Source organism: Bombina bombina, chromosome 5, assembly GCF_027579735.1.
Source record: "Bombina bombina isolate aBomBom1 chromosome 5, aBomBom1.pri, whole genome shotgun sequence".
Lineage (NCBI taxonomy): Eukaryota > Metazoa > Chordata > Amphibia > Anura > Bombinatoridae > Bombina > Bombina bombina.
The window spans coordinates 600260422-600285931 of NC_069503.1; the positions used below are offsets into that span (position 1 = coordinate 600260422).

The following is a 25510-nucleotide window of genomic DNA, read 5'->3' on the forward strand; positions in this document are numbered from 1 at the left end:
GCACTTTTTTCTTATCACCCCACTTCTTGGCTATTCGTTAAACTGATTTGTGGGTGTGGTGAGGGGTGTATTTATAGGCATTTTAAGGTTTGGGAAACTTTGCCCCTCCTGGTAGGAATGTATATCCCATACGTCACTAGCTCATGGACTCTTGCTAATATGAAAGAAATGAATTTATCAGGTAAGTTCTTACATAAATTATGTTTTTTCCCTCTGGTTGAGAAAAATAATCCATTTTGCTTATGAGACTGCTGGTCAGCAGCCTCCTGAGAGCATTACAGCTCATTCCACGAGGGCTGTCTTCTCTTCTTGGGCTTTCAGAAATGAAGCTTCTGTGGAACAGATTTGCAAGACTGCAACTTGGTCCTCTGCATACTTTTTTCCAAATTTGATACTTTTGCCTCAGCTGAGGCTTCTTTTGGGAGAAAGGTTCTTCAAGCTGTGGTGCCTTCTGTTTAGGTCTGCCTGTCTTGTTTTCCCCCCTAGTCATCCCTTGTCTTCTAGCTTGGGTATTAGTTCCCACTAGTAATTGATGACATTGTGGACTCTCCATATCTTAGGAAAGAAAACAAAATTTATGCTTACCTGATAAATGTCATTCCGGATATGTAGAGTCCACAACCCCACCCTTATTTAAGACAGTTATTTTTTACTTAACCTCAGGCACCTCTACACCTTTGTGTTATTCCTTTTTTCCATTTCCCTTTGGTCGAATGACTGGGAATTGTGGGTAGGGGAGTGACACTTAACAACTTTGCTGTGGTGCTGTTTGCCTCCTCCTGCTGGCCAGGAGTGATATTGCCACTAGTAATTGATGACATTGTGGACTCTCCATATCCAGAAAGAAAGAAATTTATCAGGTAAGCATACATTTTGTTTTTTGAAAATACTTGTATAAATTATTCTCAGGCTAATCGTTGCTCTGAATACATAATTCAAGCAATGATTTGTTTAGTGTTTAATGTCCCTTTAAATACTCTTATTTGTCTTGCTAACAAATTTGTAGTGTTTTTGCATGTATGCACAAACTTGTATATGAAATTTCTCTTAAAAGTTACAGATACAACTTTCTAGAATTCTGAAGCTATTTTCAAATTCTCTAAATAAATTCTGAACTTAAATATAAAGTAGCCAGTATAATTTTATGATTGGGACATGCCTTTTAAATGCACATTAAGCCAATTTTGTGTTTTATGATTCAGATAGAACATGCAGTTTTGAACAATTTTTCAATTTACTTCTGTTATCAAATTTATTTCGGTCTCTGGATGTCACTTGTTGGAGGAACAGCAATGCACTACTGGGAGCATGCTGAACAGATTGTGTGAGCCAATTACAAGAGGCATTTATGTGTAGCCACCAATCGGCAGTTATCTCACAGTAGTCCATTTAGGTTTGCTTTTCATCAAATTATATCAAGAAAACAAAGTAAACGTGATGATGGAATTAAATTGGAAAGTTGATTAACATTATATGCTTTGTCCGAATCATGAAATGTTTTTATTTTTTACTTTACTGTCCTTTTAAAGGGATATTTAACACCCTCCCCCAAAAAAATTGTGATTCAGACATTGCATACCGTCTTAAAGTTTCCAATTTAATTCTATTATCAAATTTGCTTAGTTCCCATGATATTCTGTGTTGAAAAGCTAACTAGGTAAGCATCTAGAGCACTACGTAGCAGGAAATAGTGCTGCCATCTAGTTTTCTTGCAAATGTATAATATTCTTGCAAAACTGCTGTCATAAAGTGCTCCAGAAATGGGCCGACTACTAAACATACATCCATGCATTTCAACAAAACATACCAAGAGAACGAAGAAAAATTCATAATAGAAATAAATTAGAAAGTTGTTTAAAATCACATGCTCTATCTGAATAATTTAAAATACATTTTGGGTTTCATATCCCTTTAAAGTGAAAGTCAATCCTAGCGTTTTTACAAATGGTAGGATTTACTATTGAAACAAATAAAGGGAACTTTCATTCATTAAGTATAAGATACTTCATTTAGAAAGCTCCTTTATTTGTTTCAACCGATTGCCGTTCTTAGCTGCTACAGCAGCTCACAGCTAGAAAATGTTTTTGCTAAGAGGTGGCGTTTTCACCTCTTAGCCAATAGCCATGCGGTAAATCCGGCTTGGCGCCCATGGGAGATTTCTACATGAAGTATCTTATACTTAATGAATTAAAGTCCCCTTTGTTTCAATAGTCAATCCTATTGTTTGTACAACGCTAGGATTGACTTTTACTTTAAGCTTACTAAAACCACATTCATTTATTTGTTATTTTTTTGCAAAAAATAAATGATTGTGATAAATAACTAAGGTAAAAATGCCAATGCCCTGTTCTCATGCTATAGCCAGTTTTGCCTAGTATTTTATCTCTTGCCCAACATTTAAAATTAAAGACAGAAAGTTTAAATTTGAAGGCAAAATAACATGCCGTTTTTGTGTTTTTTTCAAAAACCATAAAACTTCTTCTGTACAGGCACGTTACTAATAATTTGAAGATCAGTAGGAAAAACAATTTGGATGCTTGCGTAGGAATAAAGTACTTTTTATTGATCACTAGTCGGTAATCTAGAATCATAATACATGTATGTTACTAAAACGCCTAGAAAGCACAACTACCTATAATACGATCATATGACTTGTATTAAGTGTGCAGATGGAGTAAAGTGGAAGTTACTGTGTGATAGCTTTTAGGTAGCTATTATTGCTTTTACTGTGTTAAAGTGAAGGTAAAGTTTTTACTTACAGAACAGAGACCTTCATTTGTTAATATTAATATAACACAATCGCTAAGTTTATTTCTCTATTACATCTTTAGTTTAAAAAATATATATCTTTATAAATCCCTGCCGTTTTGCTTGTGACTCCTCCCAACCCCTATTTCCTGGTTTTCAGCTTAGTAACGTATAGAGAGCAGTCCCACCTGCTCTCTACGTCTCTCAAAAGCGCGCTCCTGATGCAGCTTATAACTGCGCATGCGCTGCTTACCGAATTTGCTTTCATCTGCGCATGGATTTCGATCAAAAGAATAATTTAACTGCTCATGCGCAAATGAATCAAGGGGCGGATGACATGGATTGACAGCCGCCTAACGGCCAGAATTTCAATTGGTTTTTAGGATAACGTGATCGACACGCAAAAACTCCCCCCAAAAAATGGGCTGAATTGGTGGATCATTTATGAATTGCTTCATAACGGGAATTATTTCATATATACACAATGATATGAAAAATGATGAATGAAAGTCATATTGTTTTGACAAAAAGAAAGCTATAATACATCAGCAATAAGGTAACTTTACCTTCACTTTAAGGAGGAATTCTGTCTTCAGAAAGAGATGATTAAGAAGTTTGCAGAGTGTTTTATATATATATATATATATATATATATATATATATATATTAATATATATATAATATATACGTGTGTGTGTGTGTATATATATATATATATACACACACAGTGTGTGTGTGTGTATGTATGTGTGTATATATATATATATATATATATATATATATATGTGTGTGTGTGTGTTAGTATATCTTTTTGCTAACTGGAATCTTTTCTTTCATACAGATGACGAGAGTCCACAATCAATTACTTCTGGGAATTACTCTTCCCTGACACTAGGAGGAGACAAAGATTCCCAAACCCCAATAGCTCTATAAAAACCCTTCCCATCTTACTGGCAACTCAGTTTAGTCTCTGCCTCCACTGAAGGAAGTTGAAGAATGAAGATGTGCAGTTTGATTTTTCAGTGAAAGGGGTTCTCAGATTGAGATGAGACCCATTTTCTCTCAGAGTACAGTTTTTGGCGGAGGGATGTATTTGGAGAATGGGTAGTGGCATATGTTTCACCTGTTGGGATTTAGTCATAAGCCTTTCACAGATGTCACAGGGACTTGTCCTTTTCCTCCTCCTGTTGGGTCAATATACTTCTATTCCAGATCCTCTGCTGTTATGTTTCAGCACTGGTTTGGCTTCCTGATGGTTTCCTCTAGTAGTAGGGTGCCTATTGTTAAGAACTATATTTCTCCAACATAGGTGTGTCCGGTCCACGGCGTCATCCTTACTTGTGGGATATTCTCTTCCCCAACAGGAAATGGCAAAGAGCCCAGCAAAGCTGGTCACATGATCCCTCCTAGGCTCCGCCTACCCCAGTCATTCTCTTTGCCGTTGTACAGGCAACATCTCCACGGAGATGGCTTAGAGTTTTTTAGTGTTTAACTGGTTTCACTCCAGCTGACTGCTTGGAGATTGAACGCTTGATCTTATCGAAGCGAGGGTTCTCAGATTCTGTTATCGATACTCTTGTTCAGGCCAGAAAGCCTGTAACTAGAAAGATTTACCACAAAATTTGGAAAAAATATATCTGTTGGTGTGAATCTAAAGGATTCCCTTGGGACAAGGTTAAGATTCCTAAGATTCTATCCTTCCTTCAAGAAGGATTGGAAAAAGGATTATCTGCAAGTTCCCTGAAGGGACAGATTTCTGCCTTGTCTGTGTTACTTCACAAAAAACTGGCAGCTGTGCCAGATGTTCAAGCCTTTGTTCAGGCTCTGGTTAGAATTAAGCCTGTTTACAAACCTTTGACTCCTCCTTGGAGTCTCAATTTAGTTCTTTCAGTTCTTCAGGGGGTTCCGTTTGAACCCTTACATTCCGTTGATATTAAGTTATTATCTTGGAAAGTTTTGTTTTTAGTTGCAATTTCTTCTGCTAGAAGAGTTTCAGAATTATCTGCTCTGCAGTGTTCTCCTCCTTATCTGGTGTTCCATGCAGATAAGGTGGTTTTACGTACTAAACCTGGTTTTCTTCCAAAAGTTGTTTCTAACAAAAACATTAACCAGGAGATTATCGTACCTTCTCTGTGTCCGAAACCAGTTTCAAAGAAGGAACGTTTGTTGCACAATTTGGATGTTGTTCGCGCTCTAAAATTCTATTTAGAAGCTACAAAGGATTTTAGACAAACATCTTCCTTGTTTGTTGTTTATTCCGGTAAAAGGAGAGGTCAAAAAGCAACTTCTACCTCTCTCTCTTTTTGGATTAAAAGCATCATCAGATTGGCTTACGAGACTGCCGGACGGCAGCCTCCCGAAAGAATCACAGCTCATTCCACTAGGGCTGTGGCTTCCACATGGGCCTTCAAGAATGAGGCTTCTGTTGATCAGATATGTAGGGCAGCGACTTGGTCTTCACTGCACACTTTTACCAAATTTTACAAGTTTGATACTTTTGCTTCTTCTGAGGCTATTTTTGGGAGAAAGGTTTTGCAAACCGTGGTGCCTTCCATTTAGGTGACCTGATTTGCTCCCTCCCTTCATCCGTGTCCTAAAGCTTTGGTATTGGTTCCCACAAGTAAGGATGACGCCGTGGACCGGACACACCTATGTTGGAGAAAACAGAATTTATGTTTACCTGATAAATTACTTTCTCCAACGGTGTGTCCGGTCCACGGCCCGCCCTGGTTTTTTTTTTTTAATCAGGTCTGATAATTTATTTTCTTTAACTACAGTCACCACGGTACCATATGGTTTCTCCTATGCAAATATTCCTCCTTAACGTCGGTCGAATGACTGGGGTAGGCGGAGCCTAGGAGGGATCATGTGACCAGCTTTGCTGGGCTCTTTGCCATTTCCTGTTGGGGAAGAGAATATCCCACAAGTAAGGATGACGCCGTGGACCGGACACACCGTTGGAGAAAGTAATTTATCAGGTAAACATAAATTCTGTTTTTTAATGATTTGACACGCTCTAAGCCTCTTAGGTTATTTTATTATATATTTATTAAAATGTATATAGCCTTGGGCCAGTTTAATATTTTTTGTTAATTCCCTTTAAAAGTGTTTTAAAGTATATTTTTAAAGCACTCTGGTTTTACTTTTAGCGTACTTGTTTTTTCCCCCATACGCATGCCAGGTGCATACATTTTTTTTATGCATATCGGCACTAGGGCCAGCGTGTGTCTTGAGATAGCATACATAGTTTTGACTCGTTTTTTTTTTCTTTTATACGGCATCTGGTTGGTGCACACTTTCTCTATTCTTTTCTACGTTCTTTGGATGTTGGGTGTCCTGAGTCCTACCGCCTCTTTTTGTAGTTTCTTTTTTTTTAGGGGCTACTTTTATTGGAGTTGTTTCCCTTTCCTCAAGCTTTTTTTTAATGGGGATGTTAACATTCATATGTATGTATGTTGGTGTTTTCTACATTTAAACTTATACATGTAAGTTTTCTGTAGTTATGAAGCCTTCTAAATATATCCCTAAATCTAACTTAGAAGCTGTGTTTCTGAACACTTTCCTATCAGTGTTTGTATTGTAAACAGGCTGAGGTTTTACCTCCAGCAAAATTATGCAATAAGTGTATTAATATTTTAGTGCATTCTGACCAGTCTAATGCTGCTCTTGCTTCTAAAGGTATTACTGATCCTTCGGTTTGTTCCTCACAGGAGAATTCTTCAGATTTTGCTCCTGGAGTGAAGGACTTTATTCTTTCTACAGTAGCTGAAATGTTGGCGGTCATGCCAAGTAAGCATAAAAGGCCAGTTCAGAATTTTACCTTCTATAAGTTATGTCACCTGAGGTTATTGTTTCTAGTTTTAAAGCTAAGTCCTAAGGAGAGGTGTTTTTTTCTTTTCTTCTGATGATCAGGGGTCTTCCTGTGATCAGGAATCTGATTCATCCTCTTTTTTTTTTTTTTTATGTTTAAAGTTGAACATAGTCTCTTTTAAAGGAGATTTTGCTTACTTTAAGGTTAAAGATCCTAAAGTAGATAGGATAAACCTGTTAGTCATTTACCGTTTTTAAACCTGTAGTTAAATCTCCTCAAGTGTTTCCTATTCCTGATGCAGTCTCAGATAAATTCCAAAGTAGTATTCCTTTTAATTCTGCAAGGTTTAAGAAAATGTATCCTTTACCGGCCTCTAACATTGAGTCTTGTGAAATTGTTCCCAAAATAAATGAGAATTGCAGCAGCACCAGAAATGAGTGCACTTATTTTTGTTGCACTTCAATAAATATTGAACTAATTTCTGGTGCTGCTGCAATTCTTGTTTTGACATTATGTTTGGGGCTTTGGTGTGAAGCCTAGCAGCTAGCGCAGGAGACACTGGTGCTGAATTACCTTGTTTTGAACCCAAAGTAAATGAGGCCATTTCTACTTTTGCTAAATGTACTACTATTATTTTGGAAGATGGCACTTCCTTTTAAAGACCCTTTAGGTAGGAAGTTAGAATCCACAGGAGGGCATTTGTTGCAAGAAGGGTATCTTTTAAGACCAGCAGTTTCTATTGCAGATGTGGCTGCTGCTGCTTTTTGTTTAGATAGTCTTTCTGGGCAGTTTTCTGAGGAATCTGCTAATAAGGATCTTCTAAACCTTTTGGAGTTGCTTAAATTTGTTAATTATTTCATTTGTGATGCTGTTCTAGACATCATTAAGATCAGTGCTAAAAGTATGTCTTTGGCAGTACTTTCCAGAAGCGCTTTCTGGATATAATTTTGTTTGCTGATATGGTTTCTAAACCCAGCCGTTTATTTCTTTATTTTTAGGGAAAGCTGTTATTTGGCTCTGATTTGGATTCTTTTATCTCTACTGTAACTTAAGGTAAAGGGTCTATTCTTCCTCAGGACAAGATATCTAAAGTTAAATTTTAAGCATCTAATCATTTTTGTCCCTTTGGTCAGAACAGGGCACAGAAATCTGATTCCGCCAATCAGAAACAAGTCTCCTCTGGTTCTAACTGGTATAGTCTAAACAGTCTAAGAAATGTAATCCCTCATCCAAGTCTGCATGAAGGTGCGGCCCCCAATTCAAAGTTTCTGGGAGAGGGCATGTTATTGCTTTTTTAGTAAGTTTGACTTAAGTCTGTTTATGATCCCTGTGGTCTAAATGTAGTGTCTCAGGGTTATTGAATAGGTTTCAGAATAAGGCCTCCCAGGGTAAGGTTTCCTTCTGTCCTTTGTTCGAAAAAATACTTTAAAGGCTCAATCCTTTTTTCAGTCAGTTTCAGATCTAAAATCTATGGGAGTGATTGTTCCTGCTCAATTGTTGGAACAGGGAATTTAGTTTTATTCCAACCTCTTTATTGTACCTAAGAAGGAACATTCAGATCCAGTTCTGGATCTAAAGGCTCTGAGCAAATTTGTCAGAGTTCCTACTTTCAAAATGGGAACTATTTGAAGTTTTATTCTGAAAGGTCAGTTTATGTCCACAAGATATTTTAAAAGATGATTGCTTTCATGTTCAAATTCACAGGGAACATTATCAGTTTCCTAAGGTATGCCCTTCTAGACAAGCACTTTTGTTTGTTGCTCTATCGTTTGTTCTGTCTACAGCTCCCAGAATATTCTCAAGTTTCTGGGTACTCTTTTGTCTGTGATCAGAGCTCAGGGTTTCCTTACCAGGACAAAATCCTCCAAGCTCCATTTTTTCATTTAGTAGAATCTCCCACCAGCAGACTGTTGTTTCTTCAGCAACATGGTTGGAAAGTCAAGAGTTGGCTGGTTCATAAGACAAAGGTTATTTTTCTGGGAGTTCAGATATAGTCTGTTTCTATGAGACTTTCTTTAACAGATCAAAAAAAGGTTGAAGCTAGTGTCTGCTTGTCTAAACCTGCAGCTTCCCTTTTCCATTAGTGGCTCTCTGTATGGAGGTTTTAAATTCCGTGATTGCGGCTTTGGATGCTATTCAGTTTCCTTGTTTCCACATGAGGCCCCTTTAGCTTTTTATGCCTGCCAGTGGTGCAGATATCATATTTCATAGGATTTATCTAGATTTCAGAACAAGCTAGTCTCTATCTTGGTGGCTTGTTCATCGGGTAATTTGCAGGGGGCTTCTTTTGTTGTCCTACTTGGTCTGTGATCACTACAGATGCAAGTCTTTCAGGTTGGAAGACTGTCTGGGGTCTCAGAGAGCCCAAGGGATTTGGTCTCTTCAGGAAGCGAGGTTACCAATAATTGTTCTAGAACTCTGTGCGATTTTTAGAGCCCTTCACAGTTGGCCTGTGAAAAGGGAGTCTTCTCCATTTTTTAGACAGACAATGTTACAGCAGTGGCCTATGTCAATCATCGGTGGAACTCACAGTTCCCTTGCCATGAAAGAAATATCTTGTATTCTTTCTTAGGCAGAAATCCGTTTTGTCTAATTTCTGCTTTTCATATTCTTGGAGTGGACAATTGGGAAGTGGACTTTCTCAGTTGTCAGTTTCTACATGGTATCTACCCAATTGTTTTCAATCAGATAGTAAATATTTGGGGCCTCCCAGAGATAGATCTGATGGCTTCTCTGTTGAACTGCAAACTTCCCAAGTACTGTGCGAGGTACAAGTATCCTTAAGCACTGTTTGTGGATGCTCTAGTGGCTCCATGGTTGTTTCAACTGGCCTTTGTCTTTCCTCCCCTAGTTCTGCTTCCCATAGTGATTACATGGATCAGGCACAAGGAGGCATCAGTAATTCTGATTGCTCAGTGTTGATCTCGCAGTTTGGTATGCTGATTTGGTTCAGATGTCCAGTTTGCCTCTTTGGACACTTCCTCTTCGTCCAGGCCTTCTGTCTCAAAGTTGTTTTCTATCTGAATCTCAGGTCTCTCTAAGCTTGATGGCATTAGAAATTGAACAGTTCTTAAGCAGAGAGGGTTTTCAGATTCTGTTATTGAGACTCTAATGCAGGCTTGTAGGCCATTAACCAGCAAGCTTTATCATAAGGGCTCAAGGACTTTTTATTTCTTGGGTTGTTGATCATGGTATTTCCTTGCATTAGTTTAGAATTCTTAGGATTTTGCAGTTTTTGTAGGGTGGTTTGGATAAAGGTTTATCCGCCAGTTCCTTGAAGGGTCATATTTCTGCTCTTTCAGTTTTGTTCCACAAGAATATTTCTAATCTTCCTGATATTCATTGTTTTGTTTCAGGCTTTGGTCAGAAATAACTTTTATTTTAACCATTTCCTCCTCAGAATTTAAATTTTGGTTTTGAAGATTTTGCAGCCTTCTCCATTTGAGCATATGCATACAGTGTATATTCAGCTTCTTTCTTGGAAGGTTGATTCTGTTTGCTATCTCTTCTGCTATAAGAGTCTCTGAACTGTCTGCTCTTTCATGTGCTCCTCATCTTATTTTTCATCAAGATAAGGCATTTTTACGGACAAATTTGGCTTCTTACCTATGGTTATGTCTTCAGACAATATAAGTTGGGAAATTGTTGTCCCTTTTCTCCAACATAGGTGTGTCCGGTCCACGGCGTCATCCTTACTTGTGGGATATTCTCTTCCCCAACAGGAAATGGCAAAGAGCCCAGCAAAGCTGGTCACATGATCCCTCCTAGGCTCCGCCTACCCCAGTCATTCTCTTTGCCGTTGTACAGGCAACATCTCCACGGAGATGGCTTAGAGTTTTTTAGTGTTTAACTGTAGTTTTTATTATTCAATCAAGAGTTTGTTATTTTAAAATAGTGCTGGTATGTACTATTTACTCAGAAACAGAAAAGAGATGAAGATTTCTGTTTGTATGAGGAAAATGATTTTAGCAACCGTTACTAAAATCCATGGCTGTTCCACACAGGACTGTTGAGAGGAATTAACTTCAGTTGGGGGAACAGTGAGCAGTCTCTTGCTGCTTGAGGTATGACACATTCTAACAAGACGATGTAATGCTGGAAGCTGTCATTTTCCCTATGGGATCCGGTAAGCCATGTTTATTAAGAGGATTATCTGCAAGTTCCCTGAAGGGACAGATTTCTGCCTTGTCTGTGTTACTTCACAAAAAGCTGGCAGCTGTGCCAGATGTTCAAGCCTTTGTTCAGGCTCTGGTTAGAATCAAGCCTGTTTACAAACCTTTGACTCCTCCTTGGAGTCTCAACTTAGTTCTTTCAGTTCTTCAGGGGGTTCCGTTTGAACCCTTACATTCCGTTGATATTAAGTTATTATCTTGGAAAGTTTTGTTTTTGGTTGCAATTTCTTCTGCTAGAAGAGTTTCAGAATTATCTGCTCTGCAGTGTTCTCCTCCTTATCTGGTGTTCCATGCAGATAAGGTGGTTTTACGTACTAAACCTGGTTTTCTTTCAAAAGTTGTTTCTAACAAAAACATTAACCAGGAGATTATCGTACCTTCTCTGTGTCCGAAACCAGTTTCGAAGAAGGAACGTTTGTTGCACAATTTGGATGTTGTTCGCGCTCTAAAATTCTATTTAGATGCTACAAAGGATTTTAGACAAACATCTTCCTTGTTTGTTGTTTATTCCGGTAAAAGGAGAGGTCAAAAAGCAACTTCTACCTCTCTCTCTTTTTGGATTAAAAGCATCATCAGATTGGCTTACGAGACTGCCGGACGGCAGCCTCCCGAAAGAATCACAGCTCATTCCACTAGGGCTGTGGCTTCCACATGGGCCTTCAAGAACGAGGCTTCTGTTGATCAGATATGTAGGGCAGCGACTTGGTCTTCACTGCACACTTTTACCAAATTTTACAAGTTTGATACTTTTGCTTCTTCTGAGGCTATTTTTGGGAGAAAGGTTTTGCAAGCCGTGGTGCCTTCCATCTAGGTGACCTGATTTGCTCCCTCCCATCATCCGTGTCCTAAAGCTTTGGTATTGGTTCCCACAAGTAAGGATGACGCCGTGGACCGGACACACCTATGTTGGAGAAAACAGAATTTATGTTTACCTGATAAATTACTTTCTCCAACGGTGTGTCCGGTCCACGGCCCGCCCTGGTTTTTTAATCAGGTCTGATAATTTATTTTCTTTAACTACAGTCACCACGGTATCATATGGTTTCTCCTATGCAAATATTCCTCCTTAACGTCGGTCGAATGACTGGGGTAGGCGGAGCCTAGGAGGGATCATGTGACCAGCTTTGCTGGGCTCTTTGCCATTTCCTGTTGGGGAAGAGAATATCCCACAAGTAAGGATGACGCCGTGGACCGGACACACCGTTGGAGAAAGTAATTTATCAGGTAAACATAAATTCTGTTTTTTGTGTTCTAATCTTAAGAATTCTTCGGAGAGACTTCATCATTTTGTTGTTGCTAGGGCATTGCAGTATTATGTTGATGCTACTAAGGATTTAAGTTTTTTTTTAGTTTTGTTCATTTTTCTGGCTCTAGGAAATTTCTGCCTTTTTTCTTTGGCTTATTGGTAGAAGCTTTTGATTCATAGAGCTTACGTGGAGTCAGGTCAGCTTCTACATAAACAGATTACTGCTCAATCTACCAGGTCAAGTTGCCACTTCTTGGACTTTTAAGAAGGCTTCATTTGACCAAATTTGCAAGGCAGCTATTTGGTGGTATTTTGCATAATCAGCTGATTAGTAAACATGATTATTTTACCTGCTCTCACCCAAGGTAATCCTGAAATTCTGGCCTGTTAGGAGGCCTGAGGACAGGTTTGAAAACCAGTTGCGTTAAACTGAGTTGCCAGTAAGGTGGGGGAAGGGTTTTATAGAGTTATTGGGGTTTGGCAATCTTTGCTGCCTCCTAGTGGCAGGGAAGAGTAATTCTCAGGAATGGGTTGTGGACTCTCATCCTCATGATAGAAATTAATTTATCAGTTAAATTTTTTTTTTTTTTTTTTTTGCATGTTTTTGTCATGACATGTTTCCTTGTTCTAAAGTTACTATAGGTGTGGGTAAACGGTAAACAAACTTTTAACTCCAGTTGAAATGAATATTTTTAACAGTATAATAAAAAAATAAGATTTATCCTTTTGAATACTTTGTCTTGGTAACCTTGCTGTACTCTTATTTTGTACTTTCCTTTTGAAGTATATATTTTATCTGTGAAATAAAGTTCTATTTACCATAGCAAAGGCCTTTTTGCCTTTAAGGCAGGGCTTGACCAATTACGTGAACCAAGGAGCCATGGCTCAAATTATTTTACTTTTAACTTCTAATATAGTATATAATTCCTTGTATATTTAAAAAAAGTGTCCTGCAAAGTTATTTGTAGCAGTCAAACTCAATGACTTTAAAGAACAACATTCTGCATGGTAAATCACTTGAAGTGACTAAAAGTTTATCAATTTTTATGCTGTTTTGTAAGAGGATAACCATTTCTTAGAATTTTGATTTAATGATGTTAAACTCTACTGTAGTGTGTAATTTGTGTAAATGTGGGCTAATTAACATTGTTGAATGCTTTGTCTAAGTGAAGCTTTGTACAGACTAGGGCTTTTTCAGAACATGATGCTAGTGGGAAGAAAAGTTATTTAGTGACAGTGTGCTTTTCTTTCTAGTTGAGTTAGGCTTGAATGAAGATGACGCCTTTGCCAAAGGCCCAACGCTAACCGTATACAAAGAATCCTTTGAATCACAGTTCTTGACTGACACTGAGAGGTTCTATACAAGAGAGAGCACAGAGTTTTTACAGCAGAACCCAGTCACAGAGTACATGAAAAAGGTGAGTCTAGTATTGGCACTTTGCACAGAAATAGATGAAAGCAAATAATTGTCAGTCACATCTCAACAACTACTCAAAATAAGTTTTTCTTCTTAAATGGAAAGAGTCCACAGCTGCATTCATTACTTTTGGGAAACAAGAACCTGGCCACCAGGAGGAGGCAAAGACACCCCAGTCAAAGGCTTAAATACTCCCCTCATCCCCCAGTCCAGAGATGCAGGGAGAGTCTTTCTGCGAAACCATCCCGACTCATGTTAACAGCTCCTCCAGCATTTGGCGTTGTCGAACTTCGCTTCGCTGCCTGCTTTCTTCTCTCAAGTCCATGGCGGAGGTGATGCTACTATCTGTCACACTTGAAGGGCCGTTTTACTGTTTCATGGCGTAGATTCTGGTAAGATCGTTTCGTTTTACTTTCTTTGTGAATCAACTGTAATTCAGATGTTTTCACGAGAGGCTACCACCTTGCGGGTCTAACATAACATAAGGTTCTTAGTGAGTCTCCTTTAGTATCTTGAAATCAAGGGTTAATATCTACTGAGAGGGGTTATTGAACAGGGTTTTTTTTTAATCATGTTTGTTATGTGATTCAACCTGCTTATGTGTAGTGTTAATTGGGCTCATGGTTTTGAACATTAAGGCTTCTGAAAGTGACGCAACCTTATGGTTGGGTGTGCTTTTTTGTTGGACAGTACGGTTCACCTGGCCAGGCGTGTTTACATTCCGTCTTCCATTTCCGCATTCCTGACCGAGTGGCGAAGGAGAAATTCTAGTCCGCAGGGGTCTAGCTCATAGGAGGTGGTTAGTGCCCCAGCCATTGTTGGTGTCAGGTGCCGTTTAGTTTTACTGCTTTAGTCCATATTTGCATATCCTCTATCCAGTTATGGAAGCTTCACATGTCAACCAGTTATGTTCTGTATGCCATATGAGAGCACCTTGTTCCTCTGGCTCGGGGAATCAAGGGACAGCTGAGCCATCAGCCTCTGGGGGTCCCTTCCTCCGAGAGGCGAGTTCCCTACCGCTCCATACTTCTGCACATGCGGGTAACCCAATTTATGATTATTCCTCCGAGCAGGGCTGCGTGTTCCCCACCGGAGGTGGCAGCACATTTTTGCTTCCACGTATTTTTGGCCATTATTCGTCTGCAGAGTCCGGGCGTTTATTTGCGATTGTGCTCGTGCCCTATTGTCCCGGGTCTCCTGCCTTGGGGAGGGCCTCTACAGTTCCCTGCAGGTGTAGCTATCACTGAGTGTTGTGCCTTGCGCTACAGAATTTTGCGTCTTTGCGTATTACTCAGACATGTTTTTCCGTTATTAAACGACCCTATCCTTATTGGATACGGGAATTTTCAGTCTGCTAATTCGAATGGTGCACCTCATTAGAAGTGGAGATGATGTAATCTCCTGATTGTTATTTTATTGAGATCTTTCCCAGTTTATGGAAGATCAGGGCTCAGTTTCACTGGTCCTGAGGGTAGGCCTGTTTCTTCTTGGGCGTTAACCTCCGGGTTGCCTTCTATTTTCTTTTTATCCGATTGGATGTTTTTTATTTGTTTGTTTTCCTTTGGGAACCTTCTGGGATCGATACTCTTTTTGTTTCTTCTTCGGAAGCTGTTTTGGACATGTTAGTCCTATGTTAAAAAATGTCTGTTTCTTTTGCAAGATGTACCGAGTCCACGGTTTCATCCTTACTTGTGGGATATTATCCTTCCCAACAGGAAGTGGCAAAGAGAGCACCCACAGCAGAGCTCCCCCCTTAACTCCACCCCCCAGTCATTCTCTTTGCCGGCTCTAAGCAGGAAGGGTAAAGTGAAAGAGGTGATAAACTGTTAGTTTTTATTTTCTTCAAGCAAGAGTTTGTTATTTTAAAATGGTACCGGTGTGTACTATTTACTCTCAGGCAGCAGATGGATGAAGACTGCTGCCTGGAGGATGATGATCTTAGCATTTGTAACTAAGGTCCACTGCTGTTCCCATAGAAGCTGAGGAGTACAGGAAAACTTCAGTGTGAGGAATGGTTTCATGCTATGCAGCAATGAGGTATGTTCAGTCATATTTTTTCTGGAGAGACTGTGATATTTCAGAAAGACTGACAATTATACCCAGGAGGGTAAGGGTAAGCTAAAAAGAAGGGCATTACTTAGCTTGCTTATGGGGCCAATTACATATATGGTTGACACTGAATGTAAAATGTTGTGTGTTTTTTTTGGATGGGAGTGCTTTAACGTTTTTTTGTGGGCATTAAACCCACATGGCTAGTTATAACCACTCTGGTGCGGTTCTTTAAGGCTCAGGGAACATAGAGTGAGATGGGCGGGGCCTATTTTCGTGCCTCAGATGTGCAGTTAGTTTTATCAGCAAGCGGCAAGCTCTAACTCCTGAGGGCCCTGGTGTGTGTTTTGGGCCAAATCGAAGCTTTTACCCCACATTTACGATCCCTGAGGGCAGGTAGGGCCACAGCAGGGCTGTGGCAAGGTGCTGAGGTTTTTTTTTTTCCGGATCTGGGCCTATTTTCGATCCGGTTTGGACATTAAGGTGTTAATTGTTGAAAATGTTTTTGTGGTGCAATCTTAACTACCTATAGTGGGTGTACATACAAAATTTTGAAAAATTTGGTGCATGTTTAGGCTGTTTTGCAGAACGTGTATACTTTTTTTTTTCTCTTAAAGGCACAGTACCGTTTTTTTAAGATTATTTTTTTCACTAAATAAAGTGTTTTCATGCTTGTTTATAGTCATTACTAGCCTGTTCAACATGTCTGACGTGGAAAGTCAATGTTCAATATGTTTAGAAGCCATTGTGGATCCTCCACTTAGAATGTGTCCCTCATGCATCAATAAATTGTAAAGAACATATTTTAGCTAATAAAAGTCTGTTGCAGGATGATTCTCAGTCAGAAGGGAATCAGGTTATGCCATCTAATTCTTCCCAAGTGTCACAACCATTAACGCCTGCACAAGCGACGCCAAGTACTTCTAGTGCGTCTAATTCTTTCACCCTGCAAGATATGGCCGCAGTTATGAATACTACCCTCACAGAGGTTTTATCTAAGCTGCCTGGGTTGCAGGGGAAACGCAGTAGGTCTGGTGTGAGAACAAATGCTGAGCCCTCTGACGCTTTATTAGCCATATCCGATGTACCCTCACAATGTTCTGAGTTGGGGGTGAGGGATTTGCTGTCTGAGGGAGAGATTTCTGATTCAGGAAAGATGTTCCCTCAGACAGACTCGGATATGACGGCTAATAAATTTGAACTAGAACACCTCCGCTTATTGCTCAGGGAGGTTTTAGCGACTCTGGATGATTGTGACCCTATTGTAGTTCAAGAGAAATGGTGTACAATGGACAGCTGCTGTTTTTTGGTTCGAGGCTCTGGAGGAGGTCCGGGGGAGTGGGAACTCCATCCGGAGGTGTTTGCTCAATTTATTCAGCAATGGGGCACACAAGAATTGGATCTGATGGTGTCTCGTCAGAATGCCAAACTTCCTTGATACGGGTCCAGGTCAAGTGATCCTCAGGCAGTACTGATAGATGCTCTAGCAGTACCCTGGTCGTTCAACCTGGCTTATTTGTTTCCACCATTTCCTCTCCTTCCTCGTTTGATTGCCACAATCAAACGGGAGAGAGTTTCAGTGATTTTGATAGCATCTGCGTGGCCACGCAGGACTTGGTATGTAGACCTGGTGGACATGTCATCTCTGCCACCATGGTCTCTGCCACTGAGGTAGGACCTTTTTGATTCAAGGTCCGTTCAAGCATCCAAATCTAATTTCTCTGCAACTGACTGCTTGGAGATTGAACGCTTGATTTTATCAAAGCGGGGTTTCTCTGAGTCGGTCATAGATACCTTGATTCAGGCTCGAAAGCCTGTCACCAGGAAAATCTATCATAAGATATGGCGTAAATATCTTTATTGGTGCGAATCCAAAGGCTACTCATGGAGTAAGATCAAGATTCCTAGGATTTTGTCCTTTCTCCAAGAAGGATTGGAGAAGGGGCTATCAGCTAGTTCCTTAAAGGGACAGATATCTACTTTATCAATTCTACTGCACAAGCGTCTGGCAGATGTTCCAGACGTTCAGTCGTTCTGTCAGGCTTTAGTTAGAATCAAGCCTGTGTTTAAACCTGTTGCTCCGCCATGGAGTTTGAATTTAGTTCTTAAAGTTCTTCAAGGGGTTCCGTTTGAACCTATGCATTCAATAGATATTAAGCTTATATCTTGGAAAGTTCTGTTTCTAGTTGCTATCTCTTTGGCTCAAATAGTTTCTGAACTATCTGCATTGCAATGCGACTCGCCTTATCTTGTTTTCCATGCTGATAAAGTGGTTTTGCGTATCAAACCTGGGTTCCTCCCTAAGGTTGTTACTAACAGGAATATCAATCAGGAAATTGTTGTTCCTTCTCTGTGTCCTAATCCTTCTTCTAAGTAGGAACGTCTGTTGCACAACTTGGACGTGGTTAGTGCTTTGAAGTTTTATTTGCAGGCAACCAAAGATTTTTGTCAAACATCTTCTTTGTTTGTTGTCTATTCTGGTAAGTGTAGAGGTCAAAAGGCTTCGGCTACCTCTCTCTTTCCTTTTGGCTGAAAAGCATCATCCGTTTGACTTATGAGACTGCTGGACAGCAGCTTCCTGAAAGAATTACAGCTCACTCTACTAGAGCGGTAGCTTACACATGGGCTTTTAAAAATGATGCTTCTGTTGAACAAATTTGTAAGGCTGCGACTTGGTCTTCGCTTCATACCTTTTACAAATTTGATACTTTTGCTTCTTCGGAGGCTATTTTTGGGAGAGAGGTTTTGCAAGCAGTTGTGCCTTCCGTTTAGGTTCCTGTCTTGTCCCTCCATTAATCCGTGTCCTAAAGCTTTGGTATTGGTATCCCACAAGTAAGGATGAAACCGTGGACTTGGTACATCTTGCAAAAGAAAACAGAATTTATGCTTACCTGATAAATTTCTTTCTTTTGCTATGTACCGAGTCCACGGCCCGCCCTGTCTATTCAAGACAGATAGTATTTTTTTTATTGAAAACTTCAGTCACCTCTGCACCTTATAGTATCTCCTTTTTCTTCCTTAGCCTTCGGTCGAATGACTGGGGGTGGAGTTAAGGGGGAGCTATATAGACAGCTCTGCTGTGGGTGCTCTCTTTGCCACTTCCTGTTGGGAAGGATAATATCCCACAAGTAAGGATGAAACCGTGGACTTGGTACATCGCAAAAGAAAGAAATTTATCAGGTAAGCATAAATTCTGTTTTTCCTTTCTTCCCCTCTGAGGGATGATTTATGCAGCTTGTCAGTTAGGACTCTGGGTGCAGGCTAGTCCTGTTGGGTTTGTTCTGTCTTGTGGCTGTTCAGGCACGTGGCACTGTTCTGCTTGGCTGGTCCAGTCGAGGCGCTGAGTGCTCAGGTTATCATTTGTTTTACATGTTTCAACTAAGCATTTAAGAGGACCTGTAGGTCCGTGAGGCGGGAAAGATTCTTTCATTCCTTATAGCCTTCAATCATGGATGACTGGGTCAGTGGAGTTCCCGCTGCGTCACTCTTATGTCTGGTATTATCGGACCCTAGAGTTTCCTCCCCTACGCAGTGGAGGGTTGGAGGGCCTCATGCCCTCTTACCGCTGTTCGAGCAGTTTGGCCTTCTTTTTTGAGGCTCTGGATTTGTCCTTTTTGGACTTGGTCCATCAACAGCTAGTAGTTTGAATAGCTGACTAGCAGGTTTGAAACCAGCTGCAGCTCTTTGCACCTTGAATGTGTGCTCGCAAGCCGTTTAATGTAACCAGCTGCAGCTATTGCACATTGTCTGTGTACTGTCTAGCTGAGTTATAAGACCTTCTTGGTCTTCTTCCGTTGTCTCCGGGTGAGTTAGGTCTCCTTTTAGGTATCTGGGTTCCCTCTGGGAGATGGTTGATACCTGTGGGGACATTGGGCTTAGCCTGGGTTCCCTGGAGCTGGGAAGGCTTTGCGCCTTTTCTCCCAGTATTCCTCTGTTTGTATGGAGGTAATGGGGAGACTAGCCCTGCTCAAGGGGTTTTGACCTTGAGGTATCCCTTGCTTTGTTGTCCTGAGGTTGTTTGAGAGGTCTAGGGGCTCTAGGGTTGTAATATGACTTCTGTCGCCTTGCTCCTTGGAGCGTAGAACTTTAGCAAGGGGTGATTCCTTTCTTCAGGTCGGGACTTACTAGTTCTTCTCGTTATCCGGATTGATCTGGATATTGCATGTATATCCCTTGTGTGTTGGGTGTTCAGTTCTCGGGTATTGTTTGATTGAACAATTGGGATGCCCGGACCTGTTTTCTCCCTGAGGCTTCCGGTTGCTGAGTCTTCGCTCAGCGTTTTCCCTAGTGGACCCAGTTATGGGTTGTTACCGCATTCTTAGCCCTAAGGGCTGGTTTGGGGTTTCCCAGTACTAGGAACTTACTAGCCTTTACTCAATCTACTTGACCTGGTCATGGTTGGCCAGGTTTTCTGAGTGTCTGTTGCTCATTAGGCTTGATGCGCCTCGGGGTTGGATTCCCTAGGTCAGCTTGGTAGGGTAACAGTTTGGATTCACTGCTCTGCAGGCAAATGGGTTTGCAGTGTGTCTGCTGCATCCATTACACAGGGGGGATGTGTGTTAGCAAGCTACTTTTAGGGGGGTCCTTTCCAAGGACATCTGTGTTGGGTATTAATCTCTCCTTTAGCCGGTGGTTTCGTGCCTTGAGGACAGATGTTGCCCTTCTGGCTCCATCCGTTTTCTTAAGGGGTTATTCTCCTTATGGAGATGTAGTCCCTTTCTTGGGGCTTCTCCTGGATTCAGGTGGTTAGAACTGTGGGTTAACCTATCTGAGAGGGGTGTCTCTCTGGTTTGTTACGTTCCACCTGGAGTCTTGCTGGCTCCAAGTCGAGACTTTGTTGGGCCTTTTTGTTAGATCCTGGGGTCTACGGCCTTGTCGTCTGTTTTAGGAGTCGGGTTGTTCCCATGTTCTGTGGGGATGGGCATGGCCATTCTTCCACTCGTCCTTGAGCTGGTTTTGGGGTTCTTCTGTTCCCCTGTTTCGTATCCGCTGATGCTGGGTTGGTCCGGCTGGGTGTGGGTTCTGAGAGACTGTCATTTTCAGGATCTAGGTGGGCATAGTTGATAGCTCCCCAGTCTTACAGGCAGAGGGTCCTGGATTACATCTCCTTCGGGGTCTGGGTGTAACCTCTCTTTCTCGGGCGGCCTCGATTAAGGTTCTGTGTTCCCCTTTTGGAGACCTGTGTGTAGGTCTGGCAGCTTAGTTTGCCTAGAGCGTGCCCTCTGGGGGTTGCCTTTTGCAGTCTGTTCTATTGCTGGCTGCTTCTTTTTACTAGCAAGTATCCTCTGTGTTGTCCTGATGTTGACTCGTGTTCTAGACTCAGGGTTTTTTGTCTGGGTCACTTTTTTTTTTTTTTTTGTAGTTGGATACTTTTGTGTTCTATTTTCAGACGCTGTGAGGGCTGTTTCCTCAGTTGTCTTTCAGTGTTTGCATGACGTTGGAGAGAATACTTGGGCCCATTTGGGTCTTTGTGAGCTGGCCTGACTATTGGAGGTTTCCTTTTATGTTGACCTTTTGGTTTCCTTCGGTTCCCCTTTGCCTTGTCCCCTTGGGAGTTTAGGCTGGTGTCCCCTTCATTTGTGTGGGGTGAGTGGTGAGGGGCCGACTGTTGGGCGACGGTGTCTCCTAGAGGACTGTTGGCTCAGTTGAGTCTGATTTGCGGTCTCTAGCTTGGCTTCTGGACTATCTGCGTTTCAGTGTCCTTGGGGCCTTTTCTCTTAAGGTTTTTCTCGGCTCCGGACGAAGCAGGGTTTTTTTGTTGGACAAGGGTTCAGGCCTGGTTCCCTCAGTATGGGCCTCCCGTCTTGGCATTGTGTCCTCTATAGCTTGGGTATTGTTTTTCCAAAAGTAATGAATACAGCTGTGGGCTCTTTCCATTTAAGAAGAAAAACATAAATTATTCTTACCTGATAATTTTCTTCTGATGGAAAGAGTCCACAGCTCCCCACCCGTAATTTTTTTTTTGTGGGGTGTCCTTATTTTATTCTTCTGGCACCTTTCAGCTGATATTTCTTCTACTGGTCCTTGTTCCTCGACTGAATGACTGGGGGTGAGGGGAGTGGGAGGAGTATTTAAGCCTTTGGCTGGGGTCTCTTTGCCTCCTCCTGGTGGCCAGGTTCTTATTTCCAAAAGTAATGAATGTAGCTGTGGACTCTTTCCATCAGAAGAAAAGAAAAATTATCAGGTAAGCATCATTTATGTTTTTCTGAGCCAATAACTCTCTAATAACTTTAGTTATTTTATAAGCAGTTGCAACCTATGTAAAAGAGTACAGACACTGAACATTATTTTCTAAAGCATTTTTATTAAAAGGGGCATAAAAGCCCACATTTTCCTTTCCTGATTCAGATAAATAATGCAGTTTTAAACGACTTGGTAGACGTGTGCATTCGGATCCTTCGTTAAGACCCAAATGCGGAAGAAGGCAGCCACTCGTGGCATTTGGCTCTTTTCAGAGCCAGATTTATTGTTGTGAAAATGCATCACGCTAAGATCTGTGCAAATCCAAGAAGAAATCAGTCTCCAAAAAGAGCCACAAGCGGCTGCCTTCTTCCACAATTTGGTCCTAAGGAAGGATCAGAATGCACAACTTACTAATTAACTACTATTATCTAATATGCTTTGTTCACTTGCTTTCCTTTGTTTAAAACTACACCTATGTAGTCTCAAGAGGAGTAAGGCACTACTGAGAGATAGCTGGTGATTGGTAGCTTCACTTATATGCCTGCTGTCATTGGCTTACCCAATGTGTTTAGCTTTCTCCCAGTAGTGCATTGCAGTACCTTCAACGAAGGATACCAAGAGAATTAAGTAAATCTGATAATAGAAGTAAACTGGAAAGCGGTTTAAAATTGTATGCTCTATCTGAATAGTGAAATAAAAAATGGGGTTTGTATCTCTTTAAAGTGGCAGTAAGCATCTTTATTTAATGGGACACAGATTTGTGTATAAAATGTTTAGTTATGTATCAAGAATATACTTTACAATATACTTTTATTTTGCCCCCTTTTCCTGTAATTTAACTTAACCTAATTTGCTTCAAATGTACATTTAGTTTAGCTTGAGGTCTTCAACTCCTCACACTACCTTATTCATAAAGGAAATTTTATGTAGGTAAAATTGTCATTACATACCCTGGCTCTTCTTATGTGCGCTCACATTTTATTCACTTGGCAATAAAACTGCAAATGCCAGTGTTTTTATGCACACTGCTCCAAAAAAGATTACTGCTTTTACACATAGTGTGTTGGCATTGTTCCTCACCACACACAGGGCCACAACAGTTGTATCTTACTTATTTGTTTGTTAATAATCCCCACACTTGTGGTATATTGATGTATAAAATACAGAAAATGGTACACCCAACTGGCAAAGGGTTTATTTTGGGTTATATTTTAATAATTGTGGTCTCAAATTTTCCAATGTAAAAAGGAGTTCCAGGTGAAAATAGTTAAAGAAACTCTACTTTAACCCCTTAATGACAACTGACGTACCAGGTACGTCCTGCAAAAACTAGCAGTTAGTGACAATGGACGTACCTGGTACGTCAGTTGTTTAAGAGAGTGCTGGAAGCGATCGCAATCGCTTCCAGCAGCTCTCAGGGTATTGCAGTGATGCCTCGATATGGAGGCATCCTGCAATACCTTTTAACAAGCCTCCGATGCAGCGCGCGCATATTAGCCACTGACACCAATGGAAAAAAAATAAAAAGTTCAAAACATTAAAAAAAAAAATAATATATATATATATATATATATATATATAAAAGGATCTGGGGGGGGGGGTTTGGGGGTATTGAGGGGGGGGGCTGCTACACTACAGAAAAGTTTATAAATATTTTTGGGGGCAAAAGTTTATAAATATTTTTGGGGGCAAATTGGGTACTGGCAGACAGCTGCCAGTACCCATGATGGTGGCAATTAAGTAGCAGGGAGGGTTATAGAGCTGTTTGGTGGGGGATATAGAGCTGTTTGGTGGGGGATCAGGGAGGTTGGGGGCTAAGGCAGGGCTCCATTACAGCAGAATACATTTTAAAAAAAAATAAAATAAAAAAAACTCCTTTTATTTAGTACTGGCAGACTTTCTGCCAGTACTTAAGATGGCGGGGACAATTGTGGGGTGGGGGAGGGAAGAGAGCGGTTTGGGAGGGATCAGGGGGTGGGATGTGTCAGGTGGGAGGCTGATCTCTACACTAAAGCTAAAATTAACCCTGCCAGCGCCCTACAAGCTACCTAATTAACTCCTTCACTGCTGGGCATAATTCACGTGTTGTGCGCAGCAGCATTTAGCGGCCTTCTAATTAACAAAAAGCAACGCCAAAGCCATATATGTCTGCTATTTCTGAACAAAGGGGATCCCAGAGAAGCTTTTACAACCATTTGTGCCATAATTGCACAAACTGTTTGTAAATAATTTCAGTGAGAAACCTAAAATTGTGAAAAATTTTAAGGTTTTTTTTTATTTGCTCGCATTTGGCGGTGAAATGGTGGCATGAAATATACCAAAATTGGCCTAGATCAATACTTGGAGTTGTCTACTACACTAAACTAAAGCTAAAATTAACCCTACAAGCTCCCTACATGCTCCCTAATTAACCCCTTCACTGCTGGGCATAAAACACGTGTGGTGCGCAGCGGCATTTAGCGGCCTTCTAATTACCAAAAAGCAACCCCAAAGCCATATAAGTCTGCTATTTCTGAACAAAGGCGATCCCAGAGAAGTATTTACAACCATTTGTGCCATAATTGCAGAAGCTGTTTGTAAATAATTTCAGTGGGAAACCTAAAGTTTGTGACAAAATGTGTGAAAAAGTGAACATTTTTTTTAATTTGATCGCATTTGGCGGTGAAACGGTGGCATGAAATATACCAAAATGGGCCTAGATCAATACTTTGGGATGTCTTCTAAAAAAAAATATATACATGTCAATGGATATTCAGGTATTCCTAACAGATATCAGTGTTCCAATGTAACTAGCGCTAATTTTGAAAAAAAAGTGGTTTAGAAATAGCAAAGTGCTACTTGTATTTATGGCCCTATAACTTACAAAAAAAGCAAAGAACATGTAAACATTGGGTATTTCTAAACTCAGGACAAAATTTAGAAACTATTTAGCATGGGTGTTTTTTAGTGGTTGTAGATGTGTAACAGATTTTGGGGGTCAAAGTTAGAAAAAGTGTGTTTTTTTCCATTTTTCCTCATATTTTATAAAAATTTTTTATAGTAAATTATAAGATATAATGAAAATAATGGTATATTTAGAAAGTCCATTTAATGGCAAGAAAAACGGTATATAATATGTGTGGGTACAGTAAATGAGTAAGAGGAAAATTACAGCTGAACACAAACACCACAGAAATGTAAAAATAGCCATTGTCATTAAGGGTAAGAAAATTGAAAAATGTTCCGGTCATTAAGGGGTTAAAGAATAAATACACCATCATTTTAAAGAAGGGTCTCTTGCCCATTAACCCCTTACTCCAAATGGATGTAAATACTACGTCACACAGCATACTTTGTGGATGTGTTACCTACGCCCAACACTCTGGTTCAAGTTGTGGTCCTGCTGTCATTTTTGACAGTGGAAGCTGAAACTGTGTGTGTGTGTGTGTGTTTGGGGGGGGTTAAGAAATCAGCCTTCATATGTTAAGGGAGCACTGATTGTGTTCAGTTACCATATGAAGGCAGATTGTGTACAGGCAATTTCACGGATACTGCCTTGATTTGAAGAGGCGGGTGAGCAGTGATTGTGGGTGGTAGAAGGGATTGGGTGGGTCCCTACACTGCAGAAAAATATTTGCAGAAGGGAGGCGACAGTACCCTACACAACAGAAAAATGCACAAAAAAAGTTAAAAAGAAAAAAAAAAAGTTTGGAGATCATGGGAGGGATTAGGTGGGTCCCTAATATAAAGAATGTTTGCAGGGGAGAGGAAGAGTCTGATTCCTACGCTACAGAAAAAATAAATAAAAAAAACGGTTAGGGGAGATGGGGAGGGTGGGCATGGATCACATCACTACAGAAAAAAAAAATCTACAGTGAGCGAGAGGTGGGGAGGGATCACTACAC

General features: G+C 40.5%; 1 protein-coding gene across 1 annotated transcript in view; it reads left to right on the forward strand.

The window, feature by feature from the left end:
* The window catches only part of CUL1 (cullin 1), a 275965-nt gene that overhangs the window by 81904 nt on the left and 168551 nt on the right, over nt 1-25510 (forward strand). Inside the window, exon 7 of the mRNA XM_053715813.1 lies at nt 13232-13395. Within this exon, the coding sequence (XP_053571788.1) occupies nt 13232-13395 (164 nt within the window). The remainder of the gene's footprint in view (nt 1-13231; nt 13396-25510) is intronic.